Source organism: Osmerus mordax, chromosome 19 (genome assembly GCF_038355195.1).
Source record: "Osmerus mordax isolate fOsmMor3 chromosome 19, fOsmMor3.pri, whole genome shotgun sequence".
Taxonomy (NCBI): domain Eukaryota; kingdom Metazoa; phylum Chordata; class Actinopteri; order Osmeriformes; family Osmeridae; genus Osmerus; species Osmerus mordax.
The window spans coordinates 13,898,594-13,913,350 of record NC_090068.1 but is presented as its reverse complement, the minus strand read 5'-3'; the positions used below and the strand labels follow the sequence as shown (position 1 = coordinate 13,913,350).

Sequence of the window (14,757 nt, the reverse complement as noted above, 5' to 3'; positions counted from 1 at the left end):
TCGATGTGTCACCGGCGGTGGTCGGCGGGGGGAAATGTAGCTCCCTAATAATATGTAGACAACATTACCTCTGACCAGAATATGATTTACATCGAAAGCAGTTACATCGAGATCATTGACGTAAAAAAGTGTCCAAGCAATGTCCAGCTGGAAATGTACAACACGTCATATCTTTATTTGATGAATATGTAGCCTACGCATGAAAAGCAGAAACATTTAAATGCACTGATCAATATTTCTTTTCTTCTAAACTTATGTAGTAGCCTAAGATAAATTAGTTAACCCATAACCAAACTAAAATATGTGCATGTTGATATGTCGATGCGAAACTGCTTCACGTGCGTTCTCGATTTACAGTTTTGTTCGCCCCCGCGAAGACCGGGCGACAAAAACGAAGTACAATCAGCGATTTCGAACCCTAGCCAATAGCAGGAGGAGAAATACGAATGCGTTTTAAACTTTACTTTTTTTTCTTCACCACACTAGAGGGTGACCGAGTCGTATTTTTTGATGAAGCCAATCTTGAGAAAACTAGAACATAACGAATCTAGGTCTAATGTCTTGGATTTAGCCTCCACCAGACCACATACGTGATAGTTCGTGGTGGTCATAGTGTACATGCAAAAATAAACAGTTTGTAGTCAAATGCTTAAAATGTGTTTATTGTTTTGTAAAGTAAAAACAGACCACCACCCCATGAATGATGCAAACATATCTCAAAACGTATTGCTAGTTGGTACACAGGGGTTAAGAGTTCTGAAGTTATGAGGATTTTACTCGCTTTGCCCCCTCCACATAGTCCTCCCTCGTCAGCCGGTACCCCCAGTGTTGTAATGTCTGTCTGACCACTGGAGAGACTGCTAAATTGTCAAAGCCACTGCCCGACCGGACTATTTTAGTGATGAGATTATTCTTCCATCTGCCTCTCAGTCCCGTACATTTGGCCCATCGCCCCACCTGCCGCTCATCGTCCTGGGTACGTCTGCCCTGGTAGAACCTGGCACAAATCAACATCAAAACTGGATTTTAATAGTGTTTCAGTCACCACATTATGGATATCATGGCTGCACGTTTCTTAAACAATTATTTGGCATCCTGCCTTTGGGAACCCTTACCCATGATATTTTTTTTTTACATACATTATTTGAAATAAAATAAGTATTTAATGTTATTCCTGAGCTGTTGCTTTCACACCTGCAGTACCACTGAAACCATCCATAGGGATCCTGGGTAACAATCCAACCACTGCTCTCCCACATCTCCAGACTGCCACCACACTTCACTTTGTACGTGTTTACATCTTCCCTGTATACAGAGGAGGCCACCTATACAAGACAAACAATTACACCTAAACATAAAACATTTTAGAACATATACATTTGAGTACCTCCTTAATTCCAAAGCAATGTATAATTATATTGGCATGGACACCAGTAAACAGTTATTCAATATGTATCTGCAGGAAGTTGAATTCACAGAGAACATGTCATTATATTTATTAGTAAACAAATTGTTTGGAGAAATCACCTGTTTGGGAATGTCTAAATTTTTCAGCCAGTCTTCAGGGAGCTCTTTCCAAACATCTTTATAGTTTTGCTCTTAAAAACATAGGAAAACCAGACATTAGTTTGTAATTCAATTAAATGTCACTCATCTAAGTTTACAATAAAGTTGTAGGACTCACTTGTGACGCTGGAGTGTATTGATCTGAAATATGTTCCTCCAAAGCTTCCAGCTTGGAGCACTTCCTTTGGAGTCATATTAGGCCGAAACATTGGGAACCCTAAAACAAAGGATTTACAGGTAATATGAGTATACAGAGTAGGTATTAAATAAATATGGCAGTACATCAAGCAATATGACAGTACATAGGCTATAAATATAGCCGTAGGCTACACTTCTAAGACCTTATGTTTTTTGTTCACCCCCACCAACTATACCTGTGAACACAAGTTCTCCTTTCCCATTTCTTTCGACCTCTGGGCCACCATCCTGAGTTTTTTTCTTGCACGAGTCTTTGGAGCTCTGTGAAACTGAGCTGTCCAAACGTTTTCGTTTCTTCTGGAGTGAGTCATCCATAACTTTCTTCTCTGTAGGTAGTTTTGTCACAAATATATAAGCTGGTAACGTGACCTTCACATTCTCTGAAATATTCAAGAGCAACTCTGTTGTTATTGTATCCGCCTACCTTTGACAATAGTTTTCTTTGCACTTTTAGTTGAGAGTACTTTGCTTGACGCGGGAATCTGGTCGTGGTTCGTTTTACCTGCATGTGAACAAGAATGCAGTTTGAGATGGTTTCCCATTTTCAGAACGTAGGCCAGGCTACAAACCATTTGAAGACAACAATTAAAAATGTCCCATAATTTCACTTGCCATCATCCTTGGTTTTCAACTTCTTCCCTGCAACACTTTCATCAACAGAAGAGGGTGCCTTTCTTTTAGGACGTGCAGTGATCTTCTTGTTTTTCCCTTTCTCCATTTCCCTTGAATCCAAAAGATGAATTTAAAAGCAAACAGCCAAAGCGGCCTCTGAAATCTTTCAATTGAATCCAAACGATTATAATAAGTAAGTATGATTTATGCCGTTAATCTACAGTAAAATAGGCAGATGTAAACCATTGGAGAAATATGTTGGTTTTGTAACAGCAAAATGCCACTTCCTGTGTGTAAAATAGTAACCAATCAGATCTATGACCGCCGCACAGACAAGCACACGACATCAGCCAATGAAAAAGAACGTTCTCACCTAAGTAGAACCTAATCAATGCTTAACTTTTGTTGACTCTGTTGCAGACCTTAACGTCACAAAATTATTTAAACCTACCCGCTAACAAATGTTTAACACACACATTTACATATAGATAATTATAGTCTACATTTGTATGCCATTTAAATGCTTGTGGTATTACATCTTATTGTTGACAATACAGGCAAAAAATCCAACTTATTTACATTATTATCTCGTCGAATGTAGGAAATCTTTTGAACATCTTTGTTTTCTTTAACGCAGTCTGTCAGTGGCGGGTATGGCTAGCAGTGCGTCCAATACCCCCTGGATCTTCTGGACAAAATCCACAATAGTTGGCCATTTGGAGTTATGCGTAGCCAGCTGCTTTGCATAGTGGATGTAAGACAAATGGCCTCTTATTTTCATGTTGAAAATATGGCTTGCTATAACCCTAACCCTATAAAACAATTCGATTGATTTGATTTCAATGTCAAGACCTTCTCGGTGATTTTACAGGTAAATTACACACTCAGTAGTCTATTGTCCTACATGACTATTTCCTACATTTAAGAGGCCATGAATTCACCATGATCACCAATCAAGACCTTATATTTAACTTGGATATTTTTATTTCGTTGTTTGTGTCCTTTCCTTTTAAATATCTCCGTCACTATCACGTGGTACAAACCCGGAAACGGCCGTTTATTTACAACGCCACAGAACATGACCTAACCATTGTCATATGTCAGTAAGATATATTTATTAGCCATTCAAACACTTTCTCGCAATCAAAATGGAAAACTACGACAAACAGTCATTGAACGCAATGCCTGGTCCTGTTCCTGATTTCAGGGGGTAAGTAGCTGCAGTGTTGGCTGGCTAGCTAGCTAGATCAGATATAGCAAGCTACCTATCTACTGTGCAGTATTTGGCAGTCTAGTAGAAAGACCCTGACCTAATTGCAATAGTCAAAACACGTCTCGATAGCCAAACCGCTGTTTTCAACGTAGATAATGCTGGATGTGGTCCAATATGGATGGTCACGCATGTCTTTCCGATTTGTTTTTCTTCCAGAAATGATGGGTCGTTGGTGTCAGTACTGAGGACGTTGCTGATCTTTACTATTATGATGATTACCTTGCCAATAGGTTTATACTTTGCCACAAAAGCTTATTTGTTTCAAGGTAAAATATATTACTTCTCAGTGTTTCCTAACCCTTTGATCGTTTGAATCAGGAAAATAAAAGGACATGCATACTATACACCTTTAAAGGAGCCAACCTAACTAACGATCCACTAGTGTCCTTATAGATTTATGAAAAATTAAGAACTGTAGTGATGTTACCATTCTTTTGTCTGATTTCCAGCCTCCATGGGATATTCCAGCAATGACAGCTATTTCTATGCTGCCATAGTGGCAGTTGTGGCCGTCCATGTGATCTTGGGTCTCTTTGTCTACGTTGCCTGGAACGAAGGCTCCCGCCAAACCAGAGAAGGCAAGCAAGACTAGACGAGTCAAATATTTGTGTAACTGTGGTTCACCAGGAGAAGAACACAGAAGACACAGGGCCTCTCAGAGGCCTGGAGCCCACAGACCACAAATGCATTGAACTGGTTGATATTAAATGGTTGATATTTGCAGGGTTGTCTGTTGAGTCATGGAGATGTCAGTGTCTGAAGTGGCAGTAAGGGGCCAGAGAGAAGAGCAACTGCAGAATGTGCTTGTCCAGTATATCCAGTTATGGAAATCAGGGACAGAAATTGTTAATAAATCAGTCTCTATTGCAGCCATTATTTGTCTTGTTGGTTAATCAGATACAGCCCCTTGCTTACATAGTCATCAGGTCAGTAGATGAAAGGCACAACCAACATTGTATAATGTATGCTAATGTTCACTTCATGTATCATAACATGATCTAAGTTTCTCCATGGTCATGATCCAGTCTTTAGTAAATTACAGCATTGTTTATTGTGAAAATATTTTCCTACAAACCTCACAGCCACACACATTTCTGCTCTTTTGTTACTTGATTTGATATATTCTGAATTAAAACATGTTCCCAACAGGTTTATTCCCATTTTTTCTTACGTAGATGCTCGTATTTAAAATGTGTGTCCTCCAAATGTGAAGTGTCAGTATCTCAACACCTGAAAATAAATGTTCAAACTCAGGCCAAAATGAAAACAAAGTAATGTATTTTGCTGTCAGTATTACTACCAGACTTTATTAAGTGAAGAAAAGCCCAACTAAGTCTGCCCTTTTCCATGTACATCTTATATCACAACCATGTAAGCAGCATCACTGGGCTAAGGAAGGTGCCAAAAATGGCACATAGAGAAGAACATATGAAGCAGATGCGTTCACAGAAGGAGGCTGGCAGCCCTGTGTCTGAGGTCAGGACTTCAGGATTGTATAACTGTCCCAGTGGATTGACAGAAATATGGGAATATTTTTACGCCGGCAAGATGGCCTGTTACATTAGCACTACTTGTGGGTTGAATGTAATTATTACCCTCCAATATAAGTTTTGACATTTATGTGTTGACTAGCTGATAGTTGACACACATTGGACTTAGTATGTATAGAGTTTCAACTGAACCTTGTTTGCTCATGCGGAGTGCACAGGGGAAAAATCATGCATGTTGTTTCAAACATGTTCTTTAGGGCAAGGTCATTTCTGTGTGTTATCCCTTTACTAACTCGGATGATATAGGTTGTTCAGTGTTTTTTTCAACAAGGTTAATTTCTATTAGCCTGTATTACTTCCTGAATCCCTGACTAACAACTATGTGCTGTACGATAATGACTTAATAAGAAAGTGCATCAAAGTTTTTGTTACTTTATAATTTTTTAAAGAACTTTATCGAACATAATTAACATATTATACATGTATAATGGAATTCGCAATATCAGATCAACAAGTATCATCGCAAGGCACATATTGTAAATATTTTTGTACAAGATTTATTTTTATTTCCCAAAAAACAATTACAAATAAATAAAGTAGGGGTCTCTTCATTAGTCTTCTAATAAACCAAGGTGTTTTACCATCACAGTCAATTTCTGGTCTTTTCTAGATTCAATCCACTATGCTCGTATCACATCCGCATATTGCATAACCTAGGTCAACAACTTCCGGTAGCGAACATATATACTCTTTGGTTAGGCTACAAGGTTACCTTTCTTTACAATGTGTGCTTACTGTGGTGCTGATGGGCACTTTATCTTCTTTGATCACTCAAATAAATGTTGCCGTGAAAGCGAACTGTTTGGCTCCTGTACTGTTAAACATTTGTGATTAGCGTGAATTAAACGGATGTAAAAAAAAAAAAAGAGCTTTGCAAGTGTGCCACAAAGTGGAAAAGATCGGAGATGGCTGCTCTATGACAACTAAGTTAACATATTGTGCTTGGTGTTAATATACATCTTATCTTGATATGTGTATTTCCATTGCAGAGAATAATCTTAATTGACAGTTTGACAATGCTTCTGAAAAAAAGGAAAAACCAAAATTGTTCATCAAAATCTTTTATTTTACAAAACACCCACAGGCTTTCTATTTGTTTACAAATCCCAGATCTAATAAAACAACGAATCATAAGGGTTAGTCGATGACTAATCTGCATGGTATGATTGTGCTGACAAGCCTCTAATTATTATATCCAAGCATGTCGGTGAGGATTAAATCATATTGGGGAGAGCGTTTCTGTCTTCCAAAATATAAATAGTCCCCCTGTCGCCATGGACACATATGCACTCATATCCTGTGGGCCTATATTTATTGTGCAATAGTAACACAGGGTGAATCACCAAGTACCCACACATTTCCAGAAGAGAGGCTCCTGCCCGAACCTGAATTTAAAATAAATCTTTATTAAAACGAATGGTGTAGCCTTTGTTTTCTTTTAGCCCTTTTTTTACATTTATGGATAGGCCCTAAGCCTATGAATTTGGCAATTACAATCAATCGCCAATCATCAGTTTTTCTGTTAATTATTAATTAATTCATGTTCATTAGAAGTAGCCTATAGAACCAAACATATAAATCTATGCAATTTTGCATCCACATACAAACATTTAGATGTTTTAGGCAGCAATAGCTTTTTGCCGACACTTTTTTCTAACAGTGTATGTTTGCCTGATTTTCTAAAATGACATGCCACATTTGGACTTGGCCACTTAAGTTTACAATCAATTTGTCATCTAGACATTTGGTTGAGAATTAGCCTACCATATTATTGTGACATAGGCTAGCCCTACAGTAACCACCTAGGCCTATAATATGCCCCAATCTGCCGACTGCACGAACCTACTTTTACTTTGTCCAAACGAAAGGGACGAATTATAAAACGGCAAGTGTAGCCTTAAGGAGGTTATGTCAATGAAGTTAGTTATTCCGGTTACGACTCCGCTTTTCTTTGGTCACTCCCTTTAACTCCTTTTATGGTATGACGCAGACTGACGCTGTTCACTGTGAGTGTGTGGGTTGGAAAATGATCATCATAGCAGAAAGAACTTCGTAGTTATTCATTGCAGACTGAAACGGAGCCAGTTGCATAACGCTTTTCTGTGTGTCTAAGAGCAGGACAGGACTCGGAAAAACTCTTATTTGCTGATTACTGTTAAGAGGTGGTCCACTGATTCACGAATCTTTGACTAAGGTACGTCCATGCAGTGTTACTTGCTTTAACTTAGTTTAAGTTGTAGCCTACATTGACCGGTTAGGCTAGATGACATAAGTAACCTACCAACTGTTGGCATATTCTGACATAAAGCTTACTTGTCTACTGGACATAGAATATGCGTAAACTATGTCTAGGTGGAACTTGTTGCGTGGTGACTAGTGATAACAAATCGCGATTGATTTTCCTCGATTATCTTATTTTGGGTTTCTGGTTGTAACAGCTGAATGACAGCTTGTTTTGCAGCTCCGTTACGCATCTTGCAGACGCGTTTTGTGACAGAAACCATAAGTAGCAGCATACAGTCTGAAGGCTACCAGGAAAGTAAGCTGGTTGGTGATTTAACTAATGTTTTTTGAGGGACGAATCTTGTGAAATGGCATCTTCACCAATTTGACTGAAATCAATAAATAATCAAAGTAGTGTAGTGGACATAGGCTACATCATCTATTGTTATGTAATATAATGATTCAAGACGAATAATGAGCCGGTATGTGACGTCAGGGCGTGGAATATAGTGATCGGACTGTACCATGAAGAATTTTGGCGTGAGCTTCTGACGTAGTCTACAGCCTTGCATATTGCATCATAGCAAAGTATTTATTGTTGAGGTAAAGGTTTTCACTAGGCCTATATGATTTTGGCCTCTTCCAATCCTTAAATTGGAAGCAACTCAGGGAATAGAGTACAATTGACTAATGTATCATATTCTTCCACTCACCTGAAAACATATCTCTGTCAGTCCCAGGTTAAGGCATAGTGACAGTGTCTGTATCTTGTCTCGTGCAGCACATTTTTATTCATGCACAGTTTCTGTTTTGTGTTAGAATTATTTTAATAATGTTTTGCTTCACGGCTAGTGGACATATTAATTAGTAGCCTCTGTGTGCAGCAAAGTGTCTAGTTCCACCAGTTCAGACGTCTAAATCTGAGTGAAGGGTGAAGGGACGATCAAGGGAGATAAGTAGCCTACTAGGTCAAGTGCCAAGATCTCTGTAGACATTGTCTTCTCTTTTAACACTGACTGCCCTCTACTGGAAGCATTCTTTTTTGCTCTTTACATTCAGAATCTGTCAGTACACTCAAGAATACCTGCACACTTTTATTCTCTCCTCAAGTCTATAAACATCTGAAGCAAATATCCCAGATAACATAGACAACCTGTCTTGGTTATAAAAAAAGAGTATTTACTAAACATAATTATGATTAAACTAATGTATTGTAAGAAGATTTGATAGGCCTACACGGGACATCAACCTTTTTTGTCACAGAGATTGTTCCCAAATGTAGCCTTTCTTTTTTGTGGTTCAAAAGGAAATGAGGTCTTTGCCCCACTTCAGAGTAGAAAGGGTTTTTGCTTCTCTTTGCCTGAAAAGATGCTGTGTTAACGTTAGGTAACTGATGACACGCAGCCTAGTCTCTGATGTCGAGCTTGCTGGAGGGAAAGTAGGTCAGTAGGCCATGTCCTGCATGCGGAACGCTAGTCAGAATAACACTGGAGCTGCTTAGTGTGACTGGTCATGCACAAATGGTGCAGGTCTGCGCAAGTCAAAGGCATCTCAAACGTGCGCTGTCCCTTTAAGACAGAATGAGCCTCTCCGCAAAGCTATGATGAATGTTCAATCCGTGTTCAATGTTCAATTCAGCCACATAATAAATGGCAGGTTTATTTGGCATATAAATTGGGCTGTGTCACCTTTTTTCATTCCTGAAGCATCATCTTTAATAATCTGTTATGCTTTCTCAGTGGAATCAACCTAGTGGGATACAAATACAGGCAGATATCTGATTTTGATAGTTCTTAGGACATGAACCCATAGGATTTTGACACCCAGGTGGACTCTTCTATCAATTAAGGCATTCTAGGAAATCTGTAAGGATTTAGTGTGCGTGTGAATACAAAGAAGTCTTCTGCCTCTCTCTTCCTAGGATCTCTCTCTCTTTCTCTCTGCCTGTCTCTCCCTCTGTGTGTCTGTCTCTCTCTCTCTCTCTCTCTCTCTCTCTCTCTCTCTCTCTCTCTCTCTCTCTCTCTCTCTCTCTCTCTCTCTCTCTCTCTCTCTCTCATGCCTGCTTTCAAGGTGCTCTCTTTCCCTTTTTCTATCAAAATTCAAATGTTACTTCTAAAAGTGTTGACAATGTTCTCATTAAGTGATCTCTTAAACCAGCCATGGCCTGCTTGAACCCTCCTTTTGGTTTATACTACATAATAGATTTATTTAAAAGCAATGTATTACTGAGACCACTTGAAAATAATGTAGTAATGAAATTACTCTGGAGGTGCACAAAAGCTATATTTATATAGCTTATAGGGGAGTCAGGTGGCTGAGCGGTTAGGAAAGCGGGCTAGTAATCTAAAGGTTGCCAGTTCGATTCCCGGCCAAATGACGTTGTGTCCTTGGGCAAGGCACTTCACCCTACTTGCCTCGGGGAGAATGTCCCTGTACTTACTGTAAGTCGCTCTGGATAAGAGCGTCTGCTAAATGACTAAATGTAAATGTAAATATATATAATATTTACATAAAAGAGATTCCTCCATTCAGCTCCATCCCTCTGTTCAGATGTGCAACGTCACATGTGTATCAGCTGTGCTTAGCTTGCCTCTCACTTACATCATGCAGCATGGCTAGTTCCCGGCCTTGGGCAGGAATCCTCTCTGTGGCACTGATTATTAGGAGTTTATTTTCAAGATGTGTTCACAGCTTTTGTGTTTTGGAGACAGGTTGTCAAGAGGAAGCTAATCTCATGATGTGAGGTCTAACCTACCGTGGGTTAGGGTTAGATGGCGGTGCATGAATTAAACATTAAAAACTAGGTCCATTTCCCCATTTATTGATTCGAATTCCCTTATGCAACACTGATTTCACCACCAGTCAATCTTGAGTGGAATGTCAATCAGTTTTGCATTGTTGGTGTGGAAATTTGCATGTTAAGCTCAAAGGATGGATTATGTCACGGTTCCTGACCTTTATGACCTACAGACCTGAAATGGTGCTGTTACCTAGGAGACAACAGAGCATCTGATCTAATACATGATACACTGGAGAAATCTAACCAAAAGCCAGAACCAGAATTTCAGAACATGATTGGCTCATACGTCACACAGCTTTTAGTTTAGATAGTAGTTTATTGTCATAAAAAAAGAAACTCTACAGTATCTGGAACTACATTCATTGTGCTTGGCAAGGACTTCCTCTGCCTATTGCAGCCATGTTGCACATGACTCTTTAGAGTATGTCTGGTATTCATGTCACCCGCTTTAACCTTCTAACTGTGACAGACCAAATGTTCAGCTCCGGTTATATAACTGCTGGTACCGACGTCATTGGCCTCTGCTGATGTCGCTCATCTCCTGCTCCACTGCAAACCCTCTTTGTATTCAGTAGCTACGGGCGCAGACCTACTAGGGCATGATTAAGACACTTAATTGCTTTTTCCTTTTATGTTTCTTCCTGTGTTTAATGGGATTCATGTTACGTGAATTGGCACGTAACTTCAGAGTCAATAATATGCAAAAATGTCAAATACCATGATGTTTCCGGTACAGTGAGTAGTGATGTCTGTGTGACATTCTTGAAACACATTACCACTGTGTACTCTAGTTTTTCCACCTCGCTGAGAGACAAGTATTTAACCTGAGAGACCTGAAGAGGGGTTTCGTTCATGGCTTTTTATTCACTAGGTAGATCTTCCCTCCCACACAAATGAGTACTGTTAGCAGAGAGGTGAAAAAACGCCAGACAGGGCTTGCTCCGTACACCAGACAGGGTTTCCCTCAATGCATGTGCTATTCCCGCTCTCTGTCTTTATGAACCTGGCTTTCATTTGGCTGCCAGTTCATACAGGCGGTTGACGCGTTATCGGCACCTCCCAAGGCAAAAGCTCACAGTCAAGGATTGGGTGTGGTCACTCTAGTTGTTTCCTATGAAGGAAGACTATCTGGGCTGGCCCTGCCCTCGTGTGTGAATGACCTAGATGTCGGGCTCAGGGTGTCGTCTGTGTGTTAGTGAAGCAGTCACTGGATTTCTGTTGTGAAACAGCTTGGAAGAAACGGCTTTCTGAAGCTGCCTTCGAAGTCAGAACGTACGTCTGCCAAAGAAATAGATTGAGTAGTAGAAAGGGACATTGTCATCGACAGTCATTGTGAACAAAATTATTTAATAATATTTAGTTTACACGTGAACCCAACACACTAAAGTAGTTCATGCCCATGCGTTACCACTAGCTAAACACGGCTGTAGTTAGTCATGCTGAGTTGCTGGGGTCCCTTGAGCCTCCTCTACATGTTTGTATGAGTTTTTCCATTTGAACAGTATCTCCAGCACACACGCTCAGACCCGCCTCTGTGTACACATGTCAAGAGGGAGACACATGGATCTGAGTTTCAAGCAGTAAACACTTTCGTGGCTTTTCCCAGACTACACGGAGAGCAGGAGATGGTTTTAATCTTGAACAATGAGAGCAAAATGAGGTTGTAATTGAGGGCGAATGAGACATAGGATCATATTTTCCAGACCGGTGTGCTTCACTTGAGGGCAGAGTGGACTGACGCTGATATGTTCCTTCATGGTAACGTAACAGAATTGTGAACGTTCTTCAGCCAAGAATTCAATTAAAGATGGAGTCTTCTCTGATCCTGTGTACAGAGAGCGCTGAATGGGCCTTTACACTCCTGCCCTAGAATCCTGACCCACATAGCTGTTCACACACTGCTTTAGGTAACTGTCATAATGTAGCAAGCAAGGATTGTGTCTTTTGCTCTGGTGCACACACTTTCAGCAGTCTTTGATGATTCATGAAGTCATCTGTGCTTTTGATTATTTTTATTTTTTTTCACTTCTGTAGTCTATTATTTTACTCTTAAAATTTAGATTCACAAAGAAAAACATAACCATGAAATATCCTCCTTGTTAAAGTAATGGTCCAAGTCGAGGTGCTATTTCATGATTTGTCAATTATTATCTTACTATAGTATGTACTTAGGACTTTCATTTAACTAAATTATTCAAGAAGTTACCAGTCACCTCCACATTATTTTGTCAATGCCTTCATATAGCAAACTCCATCAGTCAGGGTATTCAAAGTCTATTACATGTTGAAATACATTATTTACACTGTTTATGCCTCTGGTACAGTAGTTTTGGACCCATGTGTAATTTATCATTTATCAAAGTCAGACACTTGCTTCATAGCAGGTGCATTTATAACACAGCCTCTATGATTAGATGATTTACCTGGTTGGTATTACCACAGTAATTGGCAAAGTAATTTAATGGGAGTTTGTGTTAAAGCTCTCTGATTGATAAATTTATAGGAACTGTGTATTAATCACATCTGTATAAATCTGAACAAATCATGAATCAGTAATACTAATTAATAAAATAAATTTTCTGCAGACTAATAAAATCACTTTTTTACACTTAAGGTATCGGATCAAAAGATGAAAAACTTCCTGATTCAGTTTGCATGTTGCTTGCATACAGAAAGGTCCACTGATTTGACATGAATTTCATTTCTTATATAATCTTTTTGTTTAAGCGATTCTGTCTGCATGTGACACCAACTCAACAGCATCAGATATTAGTACCTGGAATGTTTGTGAGTGCATGACAATGTCGGCCTACTCCCTGTCATGGCATGAAATGAATTCAGAGAGAGCCTGCAGTCAAATAATGATCATTTGATATGGACTTGTCAGCTGCAACCCAACTCACATGATGTCTCCTGTGCGCAAGGTGTCACTTCTCAGAAGCTGATGCTTGTGCCTCTGTTGTTGCTGTGATTTTGGAATGCTTTTTACACATGCTATCTTTATACCATCAGCGGAGGTATGTTCACATGTTGAAACAGACTGGTGATGGTTGGAAGATGGGATGTTGATTAAAACTGTTACATCTGAAAGTTTTTTTTCTTTATGGATATCTCCATCTGCAGATCTTATAGTTTTAGTTGATGGGTTGGTCAGGTGAATAAGTCTGAAATGAAGTCTGGCCTGCTGTATGTTGCAATTGCCAATGATGGCTAATTTTTATATTTGTGTCCAAAAAGAGAAGTCATTCTGAAAAAAAGATCATACTTCTGGACATTTTAATCTTTGTTTGGATGTACCTTTTTAATACACAGATTTAGCAGTTTAGAATCCGAACTGTAATCTGAAAAGTACACAAAAGCAAATTCTTGTCACGGCTCCAAACATTCCTCAGCAAGATTACCTTGTGAATTATTCCAGAATTGACACTGTTTACTTTCCACTCACTGTTGGATGAGGTGAGAAGTAGAGCTGTCTTGGGTGATGGAAAACAGAAGACCATATGAATCTCTGCCACATAACGTTTCCATGGGAACACAGAGCGAACAGCATCACCCACAGTCTGATTAATGACAGTCAGTTGCTTCAGAGGCGGACGGTGATGACATCACAGACATCAGCATCACAGATGCCAGCTTGAGGCATGTCCTTAGTATCAACGGTTTCTATTTATTTATTTATTTATTTTGGCTTCTAATTTCTCTTTATTCTAGAAACAAGATGTCCTTGTCGGGAGGGGGGGCATAAAACAAGCCACAGTCCATCCATTTGTTATGTCAAGTAGACCATTTATGAACTCTCACTCTCATCCCATTATCCAATTGCCTGACCTACATAACAGAAAGGAACTAATCTGTACGTAGGCAGATAGTGAATAATACAGTGAAATGTGGGAGATCTTTATGAATCATATATATGGCTCAGACCTCCTGGAATGAGTACAATTCTGTTTGCATGATGCAGCATCCTTCTCGTAGAATAGTTCAGTTTGTGATTACCGTCTTAATATTCCCATGTTTGATCAGCTTTCTAGCTAAAGCAGTATTTTCCATCAGTGACACTGTATTTAGTACAGATCTCCATGTTTAGTTTTCTGTGCACACCAGTGAGATGGGTTTTGATTTAAGGTCAGATTTAATTAAAAGCTTCCATCATGCATATTGTAGGAGCACTTAGGTAACATAATTATGAACAAAACATTGCTTATTAACAACTCACATGCCTTAGAGAAGGGTGACACTTAACATACAACCTGCATGACTAGGGGAACAAGCATATAACCATATTCAACACTTAGATTATCTGAGTGCTTCCAGAAAGAGTTTTTCCAAATCATCCCAATATCTTCATGCATTCAGGTGCTTCGTGACTGCAATGCTGAGAACAGACCCATTGGTCTTGTAGTCCTCTACTGAACTGTTTTTGAAGTTTTATTTACTCTTAACCACAAGTACTAAACACATTCATAAAGGAGCAGTAAAGTGAAATAACAAACATTTTATATAATGTTTAATCGGTTGAAATTATGAATTTGGAT

General features: G+C 39.2%; 3 protein-coding genes across 3 annotated transcripts in view; 2 read left to right on the top strand and 1 right to left on the bottom strand.

Annotated features, from left to right (window-relative positions):
- Positions 1–662: 662 nt before the first annotated feature.
- On the bottom strand, positions 663–4,181 carry zgc:113208 (uncharacterized protein LOC550591 homolog). The gene is made up of 8 exons (XM_067257312.1): positions 4,077–4,181; positions 2,377–2,486; positions 2,189–2,266; positions 1,941–2,090; positions 1,685–1,783; positions 1,528–1,598; positions 1,195–1,325; positions 663–997 (listed from the first exon to the last, which is right to left on the bottom strand). The coding sequence occupies exons 1-8, from the start codon at positions 4,103–4,105 to the stop codon at positions 763–765; spliced, it is 903 nt and encodes a 300-aa protein (XP_067113413.1). The 5' UTR covers positions 4,106–4,181; the 3' UTR covers positions 663–762.
- On the top strand, positions 3,426–4,797 carry vma21 (vacuolar ATPase assembly factor VMA21). Its single transcript, XM_067257313.1, has 3 exons — positions 3,426–3,586; positions 3,806–3,915; positions 4,099–4,797. The coding sequence occupies exons 1-3, from the start codon at positions 3,525–3,527 to the stop codon at positions 4,239–4,241; spliced, it is 315 nt and encodes a 104-aa protein (XP_067113414.1). The 5' UTR covers positions 3,426–3,524; the 3' UTR covers positions 4,242–4,797.
- Positions 4,798–7,269: 2,472 nt separating this feature from the next.
- npas2 (neuronal PAS domain protein 2) overlaps positions 7,270–14,757 on the top strand; it is a 29,125-nt gene continuing 21,637 nt past the window's right edge. The window contains exon 1 of the mRNA XM_067256830.1: positions 7,270–7,393. The gene's annotated coding sequence lies outside the window, so the exon portion shown is untranslated. The remainder of the gene's footprint in view (positions 7,394–14,757) is intronic.